Raw genomic sequence first — 22846 nt, forward strand, 5'->3', positions numbered from 1 at the left:
TTACTTCACTAAGGAGGAGCTATGGTTTTTCATTAGTTGCACTGTGTTGCGTTTGGCTGAGAAGCCAGGAACCCCAGTTTCAAATCTTGATGCCCTCTGAAATTACTAAGCAGGATTAATGTTAGTCCTTCAACTGCACAGTTTGCTGATGCTCAAAAGATTCCTGATTCGAAAACATCTTCAGATGGTTGACTCCACTTCAAAGGCCAGACCGGGCTGGGGGTATAGCTCAGTGGTAGAGCATTTGACTGCAGATCAAGAGGTCCCAGGTTCAAATCCTGGTGCCCCCTGAATGTTCTCTTTACTCAAAAGGAGAGGTATTTCTCAGATGGATGTACAGTGTTGTGTTCGATTGATTCGCCCAAATCCTGGTGCCGCACAAAAGAAGAAACGTTTGCCCGATATCTGTGGGTTTCTCATGCCTAAAACTATCCTCAGGAGAAACCGTCTTCATACGATCGATGCCACCTCAGAAAGTCTACTGTGCCACAAGTTTCGCTAAGTTGTTTTGCATTTGTCTGATGAGTCTGAAGCCCCAGTTCCAATCTTTCACTAATGAGTCAGAAGCGCAAGTTCCAATCTCGGTGCCACCCAAAATTCCCTCAGTGTTGTTGCATTTGACAAGATATCACAAGGCCCCTGATTACTTCACTAAGGAGGAGCTATGGTTTTTCATTAGTTGCACTGTGTTGCGTTTGGCTGAGAAGCCAGGAACCCCAGTTTCAAATCTTGATGCCCTCTGAAATTACTAAGCAGGATTAATGTTAGTCCTTCAACTGCACAGTTTGCTGATGCTCAAAAGATTCCTGATTCGAAAACATCTTCAGATGGTTGACTCCACTTCAAAGACCAGACCGGGCTGGGGGTATAGCTCAGTGGTAGAGCATTTGACTGCAGATCAAGAGGTCCCAGGTTCAAATCCTGGTGCCCCCTGAATGTTCTCTTTACTCAAAAAGAGAGGTATTTCTCAGATGGATGTACAGTGTTGTGTTCGATTGATTCGCCCAAATCCTGGTGCCGCACAAAAGAAGAAACGTTTGCCCGATATCTGTGGGTTTCTCATGCCTAAAACTATCCTCAGGAGAAACCGTCTTCATACGATCGATGCCACCTCAGAAAGTCTACTGTGCCACAAGTTTCGCTAAGTTGTTTTGCATTTGTCTGATGAGTCTGAAGCCCCAGTTCCAATCTTTCACTAATGAGTCAGAAGCGCAAGTTCCAATCTCGGTGCCACCCAAAATTCCCTCAGTGTTGTTGCATTTGACAATAGATCAAGAGGCCCCTAATTATTTCACTAAGGAGGTGCTGTGACTTTTTCATTATATGCACTGTGTTGTGTTTAAATGAGAAGCCAGCAACACCAGTTTCAAATCTTGGTGCCCTCTAAACTTCAAAAAGTCTACTGTGCCACGAGTTTCGCAAAATTGTTTAGCGTTTGACAAGAGATCATGAGGCCCTTGATTCCTTCACTAAACAGGGGTCGTTATTTTTCATTAGATGCACAGTGTTGCATTTGACTAATGAGTCAGAAGCCACAGTTCCAATCTTGGTGCCACCCAATATTGGCTCAGTGTTGTTGCATTTGACAAGATATCACAAGGCCCCTGATTACTTCACTAAGGAGGAGCTGTGATTTTTCATTAGTTGCACTGTGTTGCGTTTGGCTGAGAAGCCAGGAACCCCAGTTTCAAATCTTGATGCCCTCTGAAATTACTAAGCAGGATTAATGTTAGTCCTTCAACTGCACAGTTTGCTGATGCTCAAAAGATTCCTGATTCGAAAACATCTTCAGATGGTTGACTCCACTTCAAAGGCCAGACCGGGCTGGGGGTATAGCTCAGTGGTAGAGCATTTGACTGCAGATCAAGAGGTCCCAGGTTCAAATCCTGGTGCCCCCTGAATGTTCTCTTTACTCAAAAGGAGAGGTATTTCTCAGATGGATGTACAGTGTTGTGTTCGATTGATTCGCCCAAATCCTGGTGCCGCACAAAAGAAGAAACGTTTGCCCGATATCTGTGGGTTTCTCATGCCTAAAACTATCCTCAGGAGAAACCGTCTTCATACGATCGATGCCACCTCAGAAAGTCTACTGTGCCACAAGTTTCGCTAAGTTGTTTTGCATTTGTCTGATGAGTCTGAAGCCCCAGTTCCAATCTTTCACTAATGAGTCAGAAGCGCAAGTTCCAATCTCGGTGCCACCCAAAATTCCCTCAGTGTTGTTGCATTTGACAATAGATCAAGAGGCCCCTAATTATTTCACTAAGGAGGTGCTGTGACTTTTTCATTATATGCACTGTGTTGTGTTTAAATGAGAAGCCAGCAACACCAGTTTCAAATCTTGGTGCCCTCTAAACTTCAAAAAGTCTACTGTGCCACGAGTTTCGCAAAATTGTTTAGCGTTTGACAAGAGATCATGAGGCCCTTGATTCCTTCACTAAACAGGGGTCGTTATTTTTCATTAGATGCACAGTGTTGCATTTGACTAATGAGTCAGAAGCCACAGTTCCAATCTTGGTGCCACCCAATATTGGCTCAGTGTTGTTGCATTTGACAAGATATCACAAGGCCCCTGATTACTTCACTAAGGAGGAGCTGTGATTTTTCATTAGTTGCACTGTGTTGCGTTTGGCTGAGAAGCCAGGAACCCCAGTTTCAAATCTTGATGCCCTCTGAAATTACTAAGCAGGATTAATGTTAGTCCTTCAACTGCACAGTTTGCTGATGCTCAAAAGATTCCTGATTCGAAAACATCTTCAGATGGTTGACTCCACTTCAAAGGCCAGACCGGGCTGGGGGTATAGCTCAGTGGTAGAGCATTTGACTGCAGATCAAGAGGTCCCAGGTTCAAATCCTGGTGCCCCCTGAATGTTCTCTTTACTCAAAAAGAGAGGTATTTCTCAGATGGATGTACAGTGTTGTGTTCGATTGATTCGCCCAAATCCTGGTGCCGCACAAAAGAAGAAACGTTTGCCCGATATCTGTGGGTTTCTCATGCCTAAAACTATCCTCAGGAGAAACCGTCTTCATACGATCGATGCCACCTCAGAAAGTCTACTGTGCCACAAGTTTCGCTAAGTTGTTTTGCATTTGTCTGATGAGTCTGAAGCCCCAGTTCCAATCTTTCACTAATGAGTCAGAAGCGCAAGTTCCAATCTCGGTGCCACCCAAAATTCCCTCAGTGTTGTTGCATTTGACAATAGATCAAGAGGCCCCTAATTATTTCACTAAGGAGGTGCTGTGACTTTTTCATTATATGCACTGTGTTGTGTTTAAATGAGAAGCCAGGAACCCCAGTTTCAAATCTTGATGCCCTCTAAACTTCAAAAAGTCTACTGTGCCACGAGTTTCGCAAAATTGTTTAGCGTTTGACAAGAGATCATGAGGCCCTTGATTCCTTCACTAAACAGGGGTCGTTATTTTTCATTAGATGCACAGTGTTGCATTTGACTAATGAGTCAGAAGCCACAGTTCCAATCTTGGTGCCACCCAATATTGGCTCAGTGTTGTTGCATTTGACAAGATATCACAAGGCCCCTGATTACTTCACTAAGGAGGAGCTATGGTTTTTCATTAGTTGCACTGTGTTGCGTTTGGCTGAGAAGCCAGGAACCCCAGTTTCAAATCTTGATGCCCTCTGAAATTACTAAGCAGGATTAATGTTAGTCCTTCAACTGCACAGTTTGCTGATGCTCAAAAGATTCCTGACTTCGAAAACATCTTCAGATGGTTGACTCCACTTCAAAGGCCAGACCGGGCTGGGGGTATAGCTCAGTGGTAGAGCATTTGACTGCAGATCAAGAGGTCCCAGGTTCAAATCCTGGTGCCCCCTGAATGTTCTCTTTACTCAAAAAGAGAGGTATTTCTCAGATGGATGTACAGTGTTGTGTTCGATTGATTCGCCCAAATCCTGGTGCCGCACAAAAGAAGAAACGTTTGCCCGATATCTGTGGGTTTCTCATGCCTAAAACTATCCTCAGGAGAAACCGTCTTCATACGATCGATGCCACCTCAGAAAGTCTACTGTGCCACAAGTTTCGCTAAGTTGTTTTGCATTTGTCTGATGAGTCTGAAGCCCCAGTTCCAATCTTTCACTAATGAGTCAGAAGCGCAAGTTCCAATCTCGGTGCCACCCAAAATTCCCTCAGTGTTGTTGCATTTGACAATAGATCAAGAGGCCCCTAATTATTTCACTAAGGAGGTGCTGTGACTTTTTCATTATATGCACTGTGTTGTGTTTAAATGAGAAGCCAGCAACACCAGTTTCAAATCTTGGTGCCCTCTAAACTTCAAAAAGTCTACTGTGCCACGAGTTTCGCAAAATTGTTTAGCGTTTGACAAGAGATCATGAGGCCCTTGATTCCTTCACTAAACAGGGGTCGTTATTTTTCATTAGATGCACAGTGTTGCATTTGACTAATGAGTCAGAAGCCACAGTTCCAATCTTGGTGCCACCCAATATTGGCTCAGTGTTGTTGCATTTGACAAGATATCACAAGGCCCCTGATTACTTCACTAAGGAGGAGCTGTGATTTTTCATTAGTTGCACTGTGTTGCGTTTGGCTGAGAAGCCAGGAACCCCAGTTTCAAATCTTGATGCCCTCTGAAATTACTAAGCAGGATTAATGTTAGTCCTTCAACTGCACAGTTTGCTGATGCTCAAAAGATTCCTGATTCGAAAACATCTTCAGATGGTTGACTCCACTTCAAAGGCCAGACCGGGCTGGGGGTATAGCTCAGTGGTAGAGCATTTGACTGCAGATCAAGAGGTCCCAGGTTCAAATCCTGGTGCCCCCTGAATGTTCTCTTTACTCAAAAAGAGAGGTATTTCTCAGATGGATGTACAGTGTTGTGTTCGATTGATTCGCCCAAATCCTGGTGCCGCACAAAAGAAGAAACGTTTGCCCGATATCTGTGGGTTTCTCATGCCTAAAACTATCCTCAGGAGAAACCGTCTTCATACGATCGATGCCACCTCAGAAAGTCTACTGTGCCACAAGTTTCGCTAAGTTGTTTTGCATTTGTCTGATGAGTCTGAAGCCCCAGTTCCAATCTTTCACTAATGAGTCAGAAGCGCAAGTTCCAATCTCGGTGCCACCCAAAATTCCCTCAGTGTTGTTGCATTTGACAATAGATCAAGAGGCCCCTAATTATTTCACTAAGGAGGTGCTGTGACTTTTTCATTATATGCACTGTGTTGTGTTTAAATGAGAAGCCAGCAACACCAGTTTCAAATCTTGGTGCCCTCTAAACTTCAAAAAGTCTACTGTGCCACGAGTTTCGCAAAATTGTTTAGCGTTTGACAAGAGATCATGAGGCCCTTGATTCCTTCACTAAACAGGGGTCGTTATTTTTCATTAGATGCACAGTGTTGCATTTGACTAATGAGTCAGAAGCCACAGTTCCAATCTTGGTGCCACCCAATATTGGCTCAGTGTTGTTGCATTTGACAAGATATCACAAGGCCCCTGATTACTTCACTAAGGAGGAGCTGTGATTTTTCATTAGTTGCACTGTGTTGCGTTTGGCTGAGAAGCCAGGAACCCCAGTTTCAAATCTTGATGCCCTCTGAAATTACTAAGCAGGATTAATGTTAGTCCTTCAACTGCACAGTTTGCTGATGCTCAAAAGAGTCCTGACTCGAAAACATCTTCAGATGGTTGACTCCACTTCAAAGGCCAGACCGGGCTGGGGGTATAGCTCAGTGGTAGAGCATTTGACTGCAGATCAAGAGGTCCCAGGTTCAAATCCTGGTGCCCCCTGAATGTTCTCTTTACTCAAAAGGAGAGGTATTTCTCAGATGGATGTACAGTGTTGTGTTCGATTGATTCGCCCAAATCCTGGTGCCGCACAAAAGAAGAAACGTTTGCCCGATATCTGTGGGTTTCTCATGCCTAAAACTATCCTCAGGAGAAACCGTCTTCATACGATCGATGCCACCTCAGAAAGTCTACTGTGCCACAAGTTTCGCTAAGTTGTTTTGCATTTGTCTGATGAGTCTGAAGCCCCAGTTCCAATCTTTCACTAATGAGTCAGAAGCGCAAGTTCCAATCTCGGTGCCACCCAAAATTCCCTCAGTGTTGTTGCATTTGACAATAGATCAAGAGGCCCCTAATTATTTCACTAAGGAGGTGCTGTGACTTTTTCATTATATGCACTGTGTTGTGTTTAAATGAGAAGCCAGGAACCCCAGTTTCAAATCTTGATGCCCTCTAAACTTCAAAAAGTCTACTGTGCCACGAGTTTCGCAAAATTGTTTAGCGTTTGACAAGAGATCATGAGGCCCTTGATTCCTTCACTAAACAGGGGTCGTTATTTTTCATTAGATGCACAGTGTTGCATTTGACTAATGAGTCAGAAGCCACAGTTCCAATCTTGGTGCCACCCAATATTGGCTCAGTGTTGTTGCATTTGACAAGATATCACAAGGCCCCTGATTACTTCACTAAGGAGGAGCTGTGATTTTTCATTAGTTGCACTGTGTTGCGTTTGGCTGAGAAGCCAGGAACCCCAGTTTCAAATCTTGATGCCCTCTGAAATTACTAAGCAGGATTAATGTTAGTCCTTCAACTGCACAGTTTGCTGATGCTCAAAAGATTCCTGACTCGAAAACATCTTCAGATGGTTGACTCCACTTCAAAGGCCAGACCGGGCTGGGGGTATAGCTCAGTGGTAGAGCATTTGACTGCAGATCAAGAGGTCCCAGGTTCAAATCCTGGTGCCCCCTGAATGTTCTCTTTACTCAAAAAGAGAGGTATTTCTCAGATGGATGTACAGTGTTGTGTTCGAGTGATTCGCCCAAATCCTGGTGCCGCACAAAAGAAGAAACGTTTGCCCGATATCTGTGGGTTTCTCATGCCTAAAACTATCCTCAGGAGAAACCGTCTTCATACGATCGATGCCACCTCAGAAAGTCTACTGTGCCACAAGTTTCGCAAAGTTGTTTTGCATTTGACTGATGAGTCTGAAGCCCCAGTTCCAATCTTTCACTAATGAGTCAGAAGCGCAAGTTCCAATCTCGGTGCCACCCAAAATTCCCTCAGTGTTGTTGCATTTGACAATAGATCAAGAGGCCCCTAATTATTTCACTAAGGAGGTGCTGTGACTTTTTCATTATATGCACTGTGTTGTGTTTAAATGAGAAGCCAGCAACACCAGTTTCAAATCTTGGTGCCCTCTAAACTTCAAAAAGTCTACTGTGCCACGAGTTTCGCAAAATTGTTTAGCGTTTGACAAGAGATCATGAGGCCCTTGATTCCTTCACTAAACAGGGGTCGTTATTTTTCATTAGATGCACAGTGTTGCATTTGACTAATGAGTCAGAAGCCACAGTTCCAATCTTGGTGCCACCCAATATTGGCTCAGTGTTGTTGCATTTGACAAGATATCACAAGGCCCCTGATTACTTCACTAAGGAGGAGCTGTGATTTTTCATTAGTTGCACTGTGTTGCGTTTGGCTGAGAAGCCAGGAACCCCAGTTTCAAATCTTGATGCCCTCTGAAATTACTAAGCAGGATTAATGTTAGTCCTTCAACTGCACAGTTTGCTGATGCTCAAAAGAGTCCTGACTCGAAAACATCTTCAGATGGTTGACTCCACTTCAAAGGCCAGACCGGGCTGGGGGTATAGCTCAGTGGTAGAGCATTTGACTGCAGATCAAGAGGTCCCAGGTTCAAATCCTGGTGCCCCCTGAATGTTCTCTTTACTCAAAAGGAGAGGTATTTCTCAGATGGATGTACAGTGTTGTGTTCGATTGATTCGCCCAAATCCTGGTGCCGCACAAAAGAAGAAACGTTTGCCCGATATCTGTGGGTTTCTCATGCCTAAAACTATCCTCAGGAGAAACCGTCTTCATACGATCGATGCCACCTCAGAAAGTCTACTGTGCCACAAGTTTCGCTAAGTTGTTTTGCATTTGTCTGATGAGTCTGAAGCCCCAGTTCCAATCTTTCACTAATGAGTCAGAAGCGCAAGTTCCAATCTCGGTGCCACCCAAAATTCCCTCAGTGTTGTTGCATTTGACAATAGATCAAGAGGCCCCTAATTATTTCACTAAGGAGGTGCTGTGACTTTTTCATTATATGCACTGTGTTGTGTTTAAATGAGAAGCCAGCAACACCAGTTTCAAATCTTGGTGCCCTCTAAACTTCAAAAAGTCTACTGTCCCACGAGTTTCGCAAAGTTGTTTAGCGTTTGACAAGAGATCATGAGGCCCTTGATTCCTTCACTAAACAGGGGTCGTTATTTTTCATTAGATGCACAGTGTTGCATTTGACTAATGAGTCAGAAGCCACAGTTCCAATCTTGGTGCCACCCAATATTGGCTCAGTGTTGTTGCATTTGACAAGATATCACAAGGCCCCTGATTACTTCACTAAGGAGGAGCTGTGATTTTTCATTAGTTGCACTGTGTTGCGTTTGGCTGAGAAGCCAGGAACCCCAGTTTCAAATCTTGATGCCCTCTGAAATTACTAAGCAGGATTAATGTTAGTCCTTCAACTGCACAGTTTGCTGATGCTCAAAAGATTCCTGACTCGAAAACATCTTCAGATGGTTGACTCCACTTCAAAGGCCAGACCGGGCTGGGGGTATAGCTCAGTGGTAGAGCATTTGACTGCAGATCAAGAGGTCCCAGGTTCAAATCCTGGTGCCCCCTGAATGTTCTCTTTACTCAAAAGGAGAGGTATTTCTCAGATGGATGTACAGTGTTGTGTTCGATTGATTCGCCCAAATCCTGGTGCCGCACAAAAGAAGAAACGTTTGCCCGATATCTGTGGGTTTCTCATGCCTAAAACTATCCTCAGGAGAAACCGTCTTCATACGATCGATGCCACCTCAGAAAGTCTACTGTGCCACAAGTTTCGCTAAGTTGTTTTGCATTTGTCTGATGAGTCTGAAGCCCCAGTTCCAATCTTTCACTAATGAGTCAGAAGCGCAAGTTCCAATCTCGGTGCCACCCAAAATTCCCTCAGTGTTGTTGCATTTGACAATAGATCAAGAGGCCCCTAATTATTTCACTAAGGAGGTGCTGTGACTTTTTCATTATATGCACTGTGTTGTGTTTAAATGAGAAGCCAGCAACACCAGTTTCAAATCTTGGTGCCCTCTAAACTTCAAAAAGTCTACTGTGCCACGAGTTTCGCAAAATTGTTTAGCGTTTGACAAGAGATCATGAGGCCCTTGATTCCTTCACTAAACAGGGGTCGTTATTTTTCATTAGATGCACAGTGTTGCATTTGACTAATGAGTCAGAAGCCACAGTTCCAATCTTGGTGCCACCCAATATTGGCTCAGTGTTGTTGCATTTGACAAGATATCACAAGGCCCCTGATTACTTCACTAAGGAGGAGCTGTGATTTTTCATTAGTTGCACTGTGTTGCGTTTGGCTGAGAAGCCAGGAACCCCAGTTTCAAATCTTGATGCCCTCTGAAATTACTAAGCAGGATTAATCTTAGTCCTTCAACTGCACAGTTTGCTGATGCTCAAAAGATTCCTGATTCGAAAACATCTTCAGATGGTTGACTCCACTTCAAAGGCCAGACCGGGCTGGGGGTATAGCTCAGTGGTAGAGCATTTGACTGCAGATCAAGAGGTCCCAGGTTCAAATCCTGGTGCCCCCTGAATGTTCTCTTTACTCAAAAAGAGAGGTATTTCTCAGATGGATGTACAGTGTTGTGTTCGATTGATTCGCCCAAATCCTGGTGCCGCACAAAAGAAGAAACGTTTGCCCGATATCTGTGGGTTTCTCATGCCTAAAACTATCCTCAGGAGAAACCGTCTTCATACGATCGATGCCACCTCAGAAAGTCTACTGTGCCACAAGTTTCGCTAAGTTGTTTTGCATTTGTCTGATGAGTCTGAAGCCCCAGTTCCAATCTTTCACTAATGAGTCAGAAGCGCAAGTTCCAATCTCGGTGCCACCCAAAATTCCCTCAGTGTTGTTGCATTTGACAATAGATTCAAGAGGCCCCTAATTATTTCACTAAGGAGGTGCTGTGACTTTTTCATTATATGCACTGTGTTGTGTTTAAATGAGAAGCCAGCAACACCAGTTTCAAATCTTGGTGCCCTCTAAACTTCAAAAAGTCTACTGTGCCACGAGTTTCGCAAAATTGTTTAGCGTTTGACAAGAGATCATGAGGCCCTTGATTCCTTCACTAAACAGGGGTCGTTATTTTTCTTTTGATGCACAGTGTTGCTTTTGACTAATGAGTCAGAAGCCACAGTTCCAATCTTTCACTAATGAGTCAGAAGCACATGTTCCAATCTTGGTGCCACCCAAAATGTCCTCAGTGTTGTTGCATTTGACAATATCAATCAATCAATCAAATGTATTCATAAAGCCCTTTTTACATCAGCAGTGTTTACAAAGTGCTTTACAGAGACACCCGGCCTTAATCCCCAAGGAGCAAACTACAGTAGTGTTGAATTTCAGTGGTTAGGAAAAACTCCCTAAGAAGGTCCAATTTTAGCAAGAAACCTAGAGAGGACCCACGCTCAGAGGGGTGACCAGTCCTCTTCTGGCAGTGCCAGGTGAGATTTTAAGTGTCCAATTGGAATAATAAATACATTTCTCTGGGCTAAATCCAGAGTCTATTTGATTGTATACTAGGTCAGAAGTATGACCAGGTGGACAAGGACAGGTACAGCAACGGGCCCCCCAAACCAGGTAATCCGCAGGTGTGGACCATGACCTCATTTCCTCCTAAAATTTAAAACTGGAGGAGACTGAGAAAAGTTAGTAGTGCATTCCTCATATCCCCCAGCACAATAATATAGCAGCGTAACACCTTGGAACTGAGACGGGGGGGTCCTGTGACACTGTGGCCCTACCCGGGGGAGGCCCCGGACAGGGCCCAACAGGCAGGAAATCAATCCACCCACATTGCCAGGCATCAACCAAAGGGACACCCACCAACCCCAACCCCCCTGAATGAGGGCCGAGTATTGCTAACAGCGTACAGACCAATTGCACAAGTGCGCAACAGAGAGTCAACAACAAGCCAGTGACTCTTCCCCCGAAAGGCATTGTTGGGAGGGCATCCCAGTGGCGACGAGAGCCCACCAGGCAAGACAGCAAGGGTGGACAGTATCAAGCCTACTGGTCACCTTCACACCCCCGGGCCAGGCTACACCTAATTATAAACCGTGCTGTAGAGATTTTAGTAGACACTTGAAAGTTTGCACTGAGTTTGCATTTCTAACCTTAATTAGCAGATCATTCCACAGGAGTGGAGCTCTATGAGAAAAGGTCCTGCCGCCAGCTGTTTGTTTAGAAATTCTAGGTACAATTAAAAGGCCTGCATCTTGCAATCTAAGGTTACGTGTAGGTATGTATGGCTGGATCATTTCAGCAAGGTAAGTAGGAGCAATCCATGTATTGATTTATAGGTTAAGAGTAAAACCTTAAAATCAGCCCTAACCCTAACAGGCAGCCAGTGTAAGGACGCCAGGACAGGAGTAATGTGTTCACATTTTTTTGTTCTAGTTAGGATTCTAGCAGCCGTGTGCAGCACTAATTGAAGTTTATTAATTAATTTGTCTGGATAACCAGAGAGAAGAGCATTGCAGTAATCTAGTCTAGAAGTAACGAAAGCATGGATTAATTTTTCTGCATCAGTTTTTGATAGAAAGGTTCTAATTTTTGCAATGTTTCAAAGATGAAAATAAGCAACTCTTGAGACATATTTTATATGTTCTTCAAAGGAGAGGTCAGGGTCAAGGGTAACGCCAAGGTTTTTTACAGTTTTTTGGGATACGACCATGCAGACGTCAAGGTTCACAGTGAGATCTGCTAAAAACGCTCTTTGTTTTTTGGGGTCCTAAAACGAGCATTTCTGTTTTAGTTGAGTTCAAGAGCAAGAAATTCTCTGTCATTCACTTCCTAATATCTGAAACGCATGCTTCCAAAGTAGCTAATTTAGGGGCTTCTCCATGCTTCTTGAAATATATAACTGTGTGTCATCAGCATAACAGTGAAAGTTAATATTGTGATTTCGGATTACATCACCCAGAGGGAGCATATATAGTAAGAACAATAATGGGCCCAGAACCGAGCCTTGAGGAACTCCAAAGCATACCTTTGACTTGTCAGAGGATATGCCATCCACACTAAAGAACTGATATCTTTCAGATAAATAAGATTTAAACCAGGCCCACGTAGCCCAATATGGGTTTCCAGTCTCTCTAAAAGAAGGGAGTGATCAATACTGTCAAAAGCAGCACTAAGATCAAGAAGCAGCAGGACGGATGCGGAACCTTTGTCTGAGGCCATTAGAAGGTAATTTGTTACCTTCACGAGTGCAGTCTCAGTACTATGATGGGATCTGAAACCGGACTGGAGTATTTCATAAATGTTATTTGTCTTTAGGAAGGCATTCAGTTGTTGGGAAACACATTTTTCGAAGATTTTTGAGAGGAACGGGAGGTTCGATTTTGGCCTATAATTGTTTAATATGTCGGGATCCAGATTAGATTTTTTTAGAAGAGGCTTAATTTCCGCTATTTTTTTTCCATCCGGAGGAAAGGGAGCAATTTATTATGTTCAGCATTGGCTGACCTAGCACAAGAAATAGCTCCTTAAGTAATTTTGTTGGAATGGGGTCTAGCTGAGAGTCTGTGGGTTTAGAACTCATTACAAATTTTGTAAATGTGTCGAGCGATACGGTATCAAAAAATTCAAGTGTCCCCATTGACACCTGGTCAGGGATGTTCAGTAAAATTTTTTGACAACTGAGATTTTGAGGACCATAACTATTTAAGGAGTCAGTTATTTGTTTTATAATGGTGACGATCTTTTCATCAAAGTAGTTCATGTATTCATTACAACTAAAGTGAAGACCCACTTCACTTGCTAAGCTTTGCTTTTTTGTTAACTTTGCAACTGTATCAAAGAGAAAATTTAGATTGTTTTTGTTCGCCTCAATCAGGTTGGAGAAATAAGCTGATCGAGCAGACGTGAGTGATTTTCGGTATTGTAGTGTCTATCCAGGCTAGTCTAAATACTTCCAACTTGGTGGAGCGCCACTTTCGCTCCAATTTTCTGGAGGCTTGCTTAAGTGCTCTAGTATTGTCTGTGTACCAGGGAGCGAGTTTCTTGTTGCGTATTTCTTTTGTTTTTAGTAGTACAACTGTGTCTAATGTATTTCGCAGTATTGAGTTTAGATCCTCGATTTGATCGTTTACAGATTTATTTACTCTGTCGTTAATGAGCGAACTTGTAAGAATACAAGGAATTTATTTGTAGTCCGAGAATTTATAGTACGGCTTTTGAAACTCATTGTTTGGGGGGCAAGTGGATTTCTTGTTTTACCGGTAAATGTAATAAGACAGTGATCCGATAATCCAGGATTTTGGGGGTAAATTATTAGATCTACAATATCTATTTCTCGTGACAGGACTAAATCTAAGGTATGATTGTGGCAATGTGTTGGACCTGAGACATGTTGGATGAAACCCATTGAGTCAATTATGGCTTCAAAGGCTTTTTGAAGAGGATCATTGGACTTTTCCATATCATTATTGAAATCGCCAAAAATTAGAATACTATTTGCCATGACTACAAGAATTCTGGAAACTCATTGAGGAACATTGTGTATGGCCCGGGGGGCCTATAAATAGTACCTATGTAAAACGATTTATCGGCCTGGTTAACTTTCATGAGTAAAACTTTGAAAGAATGAAACTCAGTGATATGTTTGAGAGTAAATTTATATTTACTGTCATAAATATTAGCAATATGATCACTAGTATAACCAGGGGGAGAGGCCTCATTTAAGACAATGAATTCATTAGGCTTTAGCCACGTTTCACATAAACCAATACCATCTAGTTTATTATCAGAGAATAATTAATTTACTGCAACTGCCTTTGGAGCAAGGGATCTAACATTTAGGAGTCCCATTTTGAGATGTGAAGTGATACAATCATTTTTATTTTTGACCGAGGTGGAGGAAGGCTTTATCTTAATAAGGTTGTTTTTGTTAGCACTACCTTGTTTAACTTTTCTCAGCCTGGAACGAGTCACAGTGGCAATAGGTAAAGCTGTACTACTCTGGCTATGCTATTGACAGACTCCACTATGCTAGCAGGCTGGCTAACAGCCTGCAGCTTGACCTGCACCCTATCTCATGTTAAAGCTAAAGGAGTGAGACTCCTGTCAATGTTCCTAGATAAAAGAAGAGCACCACTCCAGCTAGGATGGAGTCCGTCGCTCCTTAGCAGATCAGGCCTGGCCCTATTTCTGGGAGAGTCCCAAAAAAAAGGCCAGTTATCTACAAACTCTACCTCCTGCGACGGGCAGAACTCAGTTTTCAGCCAACGATTGAGTTGCACAAGTCTGCTGTAGAGCTCGTCACTACCCCTAGCTGGGAGGGGGCCAGAGACAATTACTTGATGCTGACACATCTTTCTAGCTAGTTTACACGCTGATGCTATGTTCTGCTTCGTAACCTCTGACTGTTTCATCCTAACATCGTTGGTGCCAACGTGAATAACAATATCTCTGTACTCTCTATACTTGCCAGTTTTAGACTTCGCTAGCACCAACCCCAGATTTGCGGCTACGTCTGTGGCTCTGCCCCCCGGTAAACAATGTACGATCGCCTCTAACTCTGCTATCTTTAACTGAAGACAAACATTCTCCTCTGTGTTGTTGCTACAACAATTACAGTGATAAGGCATTGTAATGATACTTACTCCTTTTCAAAGCCTCTACAGACCTTTGGATGTAGGTCAGTGATAGAGCACTGGACTGCCTATCAAGAGGTCCCAAGTTCACATTCTGTTGCTTCCTAAATGTTGTCTTTACTCAAACAGAGCAGTAAATCTCTGTCGGATTCATTGTAATGTGTTCGGGAAATGAGCCAGACGTCCCAGTTCAAATCCTGGTGTTGCGCAAAATTACTAGGCAGGAGAAATGTTTGTCTGATATATGTGGTTTTCTGAGGTTCCTGAGGAAAAATCTTCTTTCGATTGATTCCACATCATAAAGTCTACTGTTCAGAGGGTTTTGCTCAATAGTGTTACATTTGACAAGAGATCAAGAGGCCCCTGAATTCTTCTATAAGCAGGAGTCATGTTTTTTTTGGTTAGATGCACAGTGTTGCGTTCGACTGATGAGCCAGAAGCCCCAGTTCAAATCTTGGTGCCACCCAATATTACTAAGCAGGATTTATGTTATTCCCTTAGCTGTACAGTTTTCTGATGCTCAAAATGTTCCTGAGTTTAAATTATTTTTAGGAGGTTGACTCCTCTTCAAAGCACATACTGGGCAGGGGGTATAGCTCAGTGATATCGCATTTGACTGCAGATCAAGAGGCCTCTGAGTCAAACCCGGTTGACCCCTGGTATTGCTTTTTAATCAAATGGCACAGTATTTCTTCATTGGATGCACAGTTTTGCATTCAACTGATGAGCCAGACACCCCAGTTCAAATCCTGTTGCCACCCGAAATTACTAAGAATGAGTGATGCTTGTAGGTTGGCTGCGCTTTTCTGATGCTAAAAATGTTGGGTTGAAATTATCTTCAGATGATTGATTCCACTTAACGGCAATTAGCCAGTACAGGTATTAAACCAACAACCATAGCATTTTTAGCATGACACTAAATAACTGACTTAACCAGAAAAACACAATAATGCCCTGGAACCACCTCAGTAACTTTTGGAAATGTAAATGTTGCTTAAAAAATATATTTCTTACCTTGTAAATGACTATATTAATTTATAATGTTTCCAATATTTCCTATTCAAACTCTTTTCATGTGTTTTCATGGAAAACAAGGATATTTCCAAAGTTTTGAACAGTAGTGTAAGTATCAGTTGGAAAGGACACAATACAGGTTTCATAAGGCAGTTATTATACAAATGCCAGATAGAAATGTTTGAGAACAACAAGACTTTTACCCTTGACTGTATCTGAAGTGACTTTTCATGCATCGTGTTATTTGTGGGGGGGTTTTACCACAAGAGGTCAGTAGAGGGCAAGAAAAAATATATTAGATCAACAATCCATTGTTACCGGTAACTCCGGAAAGTGAATGGATGACCCGCCTTCGGGCAAAAGTCAAACCTGTCAGCCTGATCTAGGCTGTTGTAGCCGCCAATCGGCAGTGCGTGATTCATTACTGCCATACACAAAATGTAAAGGCTTTTCAAATGTTCCACTAGATATTTGCAGAACAGGACAAATATAAATTCGAAATTTTCTTCATGTCACTCTCGGTTGTAAGCTTTTTTCTTTCCAACAATTTTTTTTGGTATGCATGGTATGCAGCTATTCAACCCAACATTAAAGTCCCCATTTTGATATACAACTATCTTTATTGTCTTTATTTTATTTTCTCTTTATTTTATTTTCGGATTTAGACGAATCCATACTTGTCACTTGAAACATAGTTTCATGTTTTTAATTATGTTACAGTTCGTTTGTGTCATTCTCATTGTGAATCCAACAAAATATACTGGGTATAATCCATCCCATAATACACCCTATTGCTAATAGCACTAAATGTGTTATATCATAGGTGCACATTTAGTTACATTTAATGAGAGCAAAATTACGCATATTTGTTTTTTAAACATGGTTTGAAGCTAAGATGTTATAGAAAGTATATAGTGAAAATCAATCTCATAGAAATAAAATGTAATCGTCTTCCTAATTGACTCCTGGAGTTTAGGTGAAACGTGACTTAGTGTCTGGATATGGACCACCCATCATACCCATTTTGCCAGATTAACCTGATGATTTATTTGTTTTTGGCTGTAACAGACCATTACTGGCCTATATCATGTATTATACGTATAGGCGACACAATAGTCCTAGGCTAGTATAACCATAAAAGCCTTTGTATACAACCTAATTATTTTCACAGATGATAATTCATTTAAACTATTCATGTACTCTATGGGTCGCTGCTGTTGGAAATGTGTGATCCGGAGTGGCTGATAGAAATGTTTGCTGCTTTCGCATTGGTTGACGCCAAAGCAGCGCAGCTCCGTGTATTTTTAGCCATGGGTGCTAACATTGCGGTGCGAGCGAGTGGACTTGGTCCACAGCCCCAGTAGGCTACGCATAGAAAGAGAGAGAGTCGGGTAGCTCAGCTGCAAGTGCAGTATCTGAGGTTTGCGGCATATATTCCAAACAGCTTGGAGGAGTGTGGAAGAAACCGTCTAGTCAAGCCAACTCCAAACAAACTGCATTATACGTGTTTTCGCGGTCAGGTGCTTAGGCTTGCGGGTTTTACAACATCGTTTTTGTTGATAGCCTGTATTTTAATACATCTTTGCAAATGGCAAGTCCGTCTGCAGATATAGGACAGCCACACCAGCGACATCCTCCCGAATCGGCCTCGGAGCCAGCGTTTCTAGAAGCGCAGAAATGGATTGAGGTGAGTCACCGTTCCTATCAAACTCATCCGGCTACGCTATTCTGTTGCCCAATGATCACATAGGCCCTAATCATTTATATGCTTCTAATTTACCTGAAAGTCAGTTAGGTCTCGGCGTCATATCATCGTGTCTTACTGGCACAGTGAACCAGGCAAATCAGTTTTATTGCATATAGCCAGTCACCTGTTGAGAAAGTGACACATTCATCTCCTTGCTTTAGTTAGTGTTTGGTTCAAGACAACGAATGCATCATGTGGAATTGATTTGCCTCATGTGGACCTGTACGGACAATAATCGCACAAACGTTTTTTGTTCCATGACAATTTGATTCCTGGCATTCAATGGCCTTGTTGCACTTGACTTTGTTTGACTACGATTAAACGAAATCATTGTCCTACTCAACACTATGTTTTTGTTTGATTTGATGTGGCCCTTCTAAGCTTTGTAAATTACGTTAAATACTAAACACTTTTATATTTTGAATAATTTCTCACTCACTCACTCACTCACTCACTCACTCACTCACTCACTCACTCACTCACTCACACACACGTTACCGGGTAAAAGTAATTTTTCATTAACATTATACTTTATCAATTGTTTTACATACCATTCCTTGATCTAAACATACTCAATTGCACCATTATCATCACTACAAATACAAATCAACCTGAACAGGCCATGTTGCATTTTAACCTTTAAGCCACCATTTCTGTTCATCTCCATCAGCAGCTAATGAGCCACACATTTGAATGTGAGGTGAGCATGAACAGTTGGACTGGTTGTTGTTCTCTGTACCCTCAAGGGGGCTGATCTCATTACCCACACTCACCTGCTGTCTTTCCTTGGGTACCCTTGGGGGTCTTGAGAGTTGATACAGGTCACTGGTTTCTGAAGGAAACAAACAAAAGCCAAGCCTATTGATAACAATTGAATGAATTGTTTTTTTAATTTTCCATTTCCCTGCCATATGTTAGTTATATTTCTTTGCCATGCCGGTGTGTTTGAGTTTTAGGCCTTGAGTTAGCTTTAACATAAAGGGCCGGTTTCGCAGACATGGATTAAGCCTTGTCTAGGAAAAAAAAAATCAAGTACCATAGAAAACTCCATTGAGCTTGTTGTTTTCAGCCTAGACTAGGCTTATTTTGTGTCTGAGAAACCGGCCCAAAGACTTTACCTTAAGGTATACCTGCTGGCCCATAATTCTAACATCGGTAGTTTTGCTTTTAGTGTTTACCACATGTTTATTAACTTGATCTTGAGTTTGCTTCAACATAAATACTTTGCCTTAAGGTATACTCGCAGACCCATAACGCCAATATCTTTAGTGTTTGCCACAGGTTTATTACATTTATCTAAGTCAATATGCAAATTAACAGGTTTATAGTCATAAACAACATGGCATTTTATGTTTACCTAAGGTATCCTTTTAGGTGATCATTTACTGTTAAAACAACATATCTTTGGAATTATCTTTGGTCTGGCAACTTGCTTTAACAACATAGTGTATAATTGATAAAAACATTTTTTTTTTTGCCATAATGAAAAAGCAAAAACAAGTGTAAAATGGTGCCTGTTTATTGAAACATACTTGCAGATTGTCTCATACTCTGTCACATTGGATGGAGAACATCTGTGAACTACTCTGTGATGGGGTTCAAGTCTGGGTTCATTCCCAGACTTGTCCAAAAACACACTTGTCCAGCGTTGTTTTGGCTGTGCGCTTCGGGGTGTTGTCTTACTGAAAGATGAATTGTCACCCCAGTCTGAGGTCCTATGTGTGCTAGGTTTTTTGTTTTACTTTTAAGGACCTTTCTATTTTTCTCCATTTATCCTTCAATAAATCCTGATTTCCAGTTTCCCAGTCCCTGGTGATGAGAAGCATCCCCATAGCATGATGCTCCCACCAACATAGATGGGAGAATCATGCTATAGGGATTGTATTAGCCAGGGGATTAAAGTTTAATTATTTTAACAGATATAGCGCTTTGCATTCAGGCCTAAACATTTGATTTTGGCCTATTTTTCCTCATGCTCTTATGGCCCTTTGGAAATGCAATTTTTGCTAACTCCAGATAGCCTGTCGTATGCCTTTTAATCAAGAGTGGCTTCCGTCTAGCCAGTACCATAAAAGCCTGATTGATGGAGTGTTGCAGAGATGGTTATCACCCTGGCAGTTTCTCCTATCGTTGCAGAGAAACCCCAAAGCTCTGTTTGAGTTGCCATTGGGTTCTTGGTCACCACTCTGACCAAGGCCATTCTTGCTTGGTTATGTTGTTTAACCGGAGGCCAGCTCTAGGAATAGTATTGGTATTTCCGAACATCTTGTATTTCACTGTGATGGAGCCAGCTGAGCTCCTGGGAATTTGCCATATTTTTATAACCTTCCCCAGATCTATCCCAGACACAATTCCATCTCTGAGGTCCACAGAGAGTTAAATGGACTTCATAGCTTCATTTTGGCCCTGACACGCTTTGTGAGATGTGGGACCTTATAGACAGCTGTGTACTTTTCTAAATCATGTCCAAACAATTTAATTTACCACAGGTGGAATCCAACCAAATACAATCAAACATTTAGTGTCATAGCAAAATGTCTGAAAACACAGATATTTATTTATGTTTTCAATAAATTGGCACATATCTCAAAACTTTTACATTATGGGGTATTTTTTTGTAGATTGATGGCATAATCTTTGTTATGAATAATAAATCAAATCTATAACACAACAAAATGTGGTGAGTCTTATTTAATGTGTAATGAGGTTGGAGAACACATGGCAAAGGATCTGAGACCATTCCTTTATACAGAATCTTTTCAGCTTGTGGACTCTCCTTTTCAGCTCTTCCCACAGGTTTTCTATGGGGTTTAGGTCAGGGGACAGGGATGGCCATGGCAGAACCTTGATTCTGTGGTCAGTGAACCATTTTTGTGGTGATTTTGAGTTGTACTTTGGATCATTGTCCTGCTAGAACAGGGCTATTCAAATCCGGTCCTGGAGGCCCGAAATACTTCTGGTTTTTGGTTCTACCTGCTATTTGATTGACTTCATCTCAGGTCTGAATCAGTCCCATATTGACCAGAATTGAATAGCCCTGTGCTAGAATATCCTACCACAGCCCAGTTCAAGCATCCTGGCAGAAGCAGTCAGGTTTTGATTTAATATCTGCTGTACTTGTAGTCCATGTTTATATGGACAACTTGTTAGGATACCATGTATCCTAACACGTTGTCCAGGGCCTTTGGAAGAAAAACATCCCTACAACAAAGATCCACCACCATACATGGTGGGGATGGGGTGCTTTTCTGCATGGCTATCTTTCTGTCTATACCAAATTCACCTCTGATGTTTTTATCCAAAAAGCTGTATTTTGGTGTCATCTGACGTTGAACCTCGGCCCATTGAAGGTTTCTGTAACTCTTGGCAGACTGTAGGAGCTTGAGTTTGTTGTTTGATGGCAGCGAAGGCCTTTTTTATGGCAAACCTCCCAAACAACGTGTGCTTATGTAGGTGGAGTCTGATCGTAGTTTTGGAGACTTAACTAACGTGTGCAGTTCTCTTGCTGTGATTTTCAGATATTCTTTGGCCAGCAGAACCATCTTCCTCACAGTGCTTGACATCAATATAGACACACATCATCTTTCAAGCCAATTGTTTGCATCTCCAGTTGCTTTAAACTTCTTAATTATTGCCCTGTTAATGGAATGGGAATTTTGAACCATTGATCTATTTGCTTAGCCATTTCCTGGTTTGTGCAGCTCAACAACCGTTTGTCTCCCGTCATTACTGTATTCTCGGGTCTTTCCCATAGTGATGGATGACTATGGGAATTTGTCTTGTGTCACCTCATTTATACCAGTGAAGTAGGAAGATATGGAGCACCATTTAAGTGTTCCTAATCAATCATGTGCACTTAAAAATTTAAAATGGAATTGGGAATATTATTCAGTTAGATTCTACTCAAGAATTTGTAGGGTTGGAAATAGACACTCGTATTCAAAGACACTGGTAATGATGGAGTTCAGGCTGCTCTGAGATGCACACAGACCTGGCCATTTGAAGAGGGCATAAACAGTTGTTTTGATGATTGGCTTGTTCTATAGCTACAGGGTGTTTTCTCAGGGTATTTCCCAGCCAATGAAAAGTTTGGTCAGCCATTTGACATCTCCCCTTTTGAAGGGTGAAATTAAACCACTCATTTTAAAATCACCCTGTTGGATCCTCCAGTGCACATTTCCACAGGATGATACAGCTCACTATAGGTCCGAATGTGATATGTTAAACTCTGGTAAGGTTATTGTGTTGTTTACATGTTTAATTGACTATACTTAAGTGTAACAATTTAAAACATGAACATAATTTTATAGGCACACATTCAACAAATTATTTTGGTAAATTTTTATAAAACAACCTTTCTAAAGCACTCTTTTTCTTTGATTTTAATTGTGTATTTTCCTTTGCACAATTAAACCTTTAGTATCATGTTTTATTTATTTTTATACAACCCAACCAGAAACATCACTTGTCGTATTTAACTAGGTCTTTCAAAAGTGGTACTGTACTGTGTATCCATCTGTATTTGAGATTTTTCATTTGTAGTATACTACGAGATGCCTTCAATACATTGAGCTAGATTTGAGTGTTAGTTAGCTCTAAGTTGCCCAGTAGGACCAGACTTAGTGTCAGCACTCTGTCAGTCTGTTATGGAAAGTCAGAAAGGGACAGAGAACACAGAGACCAGACAGAGAAGAGGGATAATGGGAAGGGTTTGGGAACGCTTCCCGACACTCCGAAACTCCGGAAAATAACCTGTTGATTTAGTCACGTTTGGAATGTTGGCTGTCATTCTGTTTGTAATTGGCAGTGTCATGGCATCAAGAGGATGAAAACACAGGCATGGGTCCTGACATCCTTCACTAATACCCCTAAGTCGAAATGATATAATAATATACTACGATAATATATGATGATAAATGACTGGGTATTTCTTATTAAGGCAAGGCTTTTTAGCCTAGATTTAAAAGTGGTCAATGTTGGAGCAACTGAAATATTTTGTGGTAGTTTGTTCCAGCTCTGCGCAGCTTAATGAGTAAATGCAGCGTTATCTGCCTTTGTCCTTACTCTGGGAATGGTCAGCTGACCAGACCCTGATGACCTCAGGTGTCTAAGGGTTTCATATTGAGAGAGAAGGTTTGAGAATTACCTTGGTCCCGAAGCATTCATTGATTTATAGACGAGTAGTGATATCATTCTATTCTTTGAGACACAGGGTGCCAGTGCAGAAACCAAAGAATTGTTGTAATGTGTTCAGCCTTCTTAGTTTTTGTAAGAACTTTAGCAGCAGCATTCTGAATGAGATACAATTTTCTGAGAGCTGCACATTTCTTAAGGGAGTTTTATAAAATATTCTCAGGAAAATCATCACTCAGTGGTTGTTGGTGGGAGTTGTTCTGTA

The 22846-nt window shown here is 41.8% G+C and overlaps 1 protein-coding gene and 11 non-coding genes across 24 annotated transcripts in view; all 12 read left to right on the forward strand.

Moving 5' to 3' along the window:
- Nucleotides 1-218: 218 nt before the first annotated feature.
- On the forward strand, nucleotides 219-290 carry trnac-gca. Its single transcript has one exon. It is a non-coding gene; the product is annotated as a tRNA-Cys (tRNA).
- A 571-nt stretch (nucleotides 291-861) lies between these two features.
- On the forward strand, nucleotides 862-933 carry trnac-gca. Its single transcript has one exon. It is a non-coding gene; the product is annotated as a tRNA-Cys (tRNA).
- Nucleotides 934-1826: 893 nt separating this feature from the next.
- Nucleotides 1827-1898, forward strand: trnac-gca. The gene has a single exon. It is a non-coding gene; the product is annotated as a tRNA-Cys (tRNA).
- Nucleotides 1899-2791: 893 nt separating this feature from the next.
- trnac-gca lies at nucleotides 2792-2863 on the forward strand. The gene has a single exon. It is a non-coding gene; the product is annotated as a tRNA-Cys (tRNA).
- Nucleotides 2864-3757: 894 nt separating this feature from the next.
- trnac-gca lies at nucleotides 3758-3829 on the forward strand. Its single transcript has one exon. It is a non-coding gene; the product is annotated as a tRNA-Cys (tRNA).
- Nucleotides 3830-4722: 893 nt separating this feature from the next.
- On the forward strand, nucleotides 4723-4794 carry trnac-gca. Its single transcript has one exon. It is a non-coding gene; the product is annotated as a tRNA-Cys (tRNA).
- Nucleotides 4795-5687: 893 nt separating this feature from the next.
- Nucleotides 5688-5759, forward strand: trnac-gca. The gene has a single exon. It is a non-coding gene; the product is annotated as a tRNA-Cys (tRNA).
- Nucleotides 5760-6652: 893 nt separating this feature from the next.
- On the forward strand, nucleotides 6653-6724 carry trnac-gca. Its single transcript has one exon. It is a non-coding gene; the product is annotated as a tRNA-Cys (tRNA).
- An 893-nt stretch (nucleotides 6725-7617) lies between these two features.
- trnac-gca lies at nucleotides 7618-7689 on the forward strand. The gene has a single exon. It is a non-coding gene; the product is annotated as a tRNA-Cys (tRNA).
- An 893-nt stretch (nucleotides 7690-8582) lies between these two features.
- On the forward strand, nucleotides 8583-8654 carry trnac-gca. Its single transcript has one exon. It is a non-coding gene; the product is annotated as a tRNA-Cys (tRNA).
- Nucleotides 8655-9547: 893 nt separating this feature from the next.
- Nucleotides 9548-9619, forward strand: trnac-gca. The gene has a single exon. It is a non-coding gene; the product is annotated as a tRNA-Cys (tRNA).
- Nucleotides 9620-17024: 7405 nt separating this feature from the next.
- LOC105026045 (LIM and calponin homology domains-containing protein 1) overlaps nucleotides 17025-22846 on the forward strand; it is a 101447-nt gene continuing 95625 nt past the window's right edge. For 4 of the 13 annotated variants that reach the window (XM_010897227.5, XM_010897228.5, XM_010897222.5 and 1 more), the window contains exon 1: nucleotides 17029-17388. In XM_010897227.5, coding sequence (XP_010895529.2) covers nucleotides 17290-17388 — 99 coding nt within the window. In that variant the 5' untranslated portion in view covers nucleotides 17029-17289. Of the gene's footprint in view, nucleotides 17389-22846 lie in introns of all 13 variants that reach the window. The other 9 variants (XM_020045212.3, XM_020045216.3, XM_020045213.3 and 6 more) reach the window with 5 other exon arrangements.

This window comes from Esox lucius, chromosome 4, assembly GCF_011004845.1.
Source record: "Esox lucius isolate fEsoLuc1 chromosome 4, fEsoLuc1.pri, whole genome shotgun sequence".
In the NCBI taxonomy this organism is placed as follows: domain Eukaryota; kingdom Metazoa; phylum Chordata; class Actinopteri; order Esociformes; family Esocidae; genus Esox; species Esox lucius.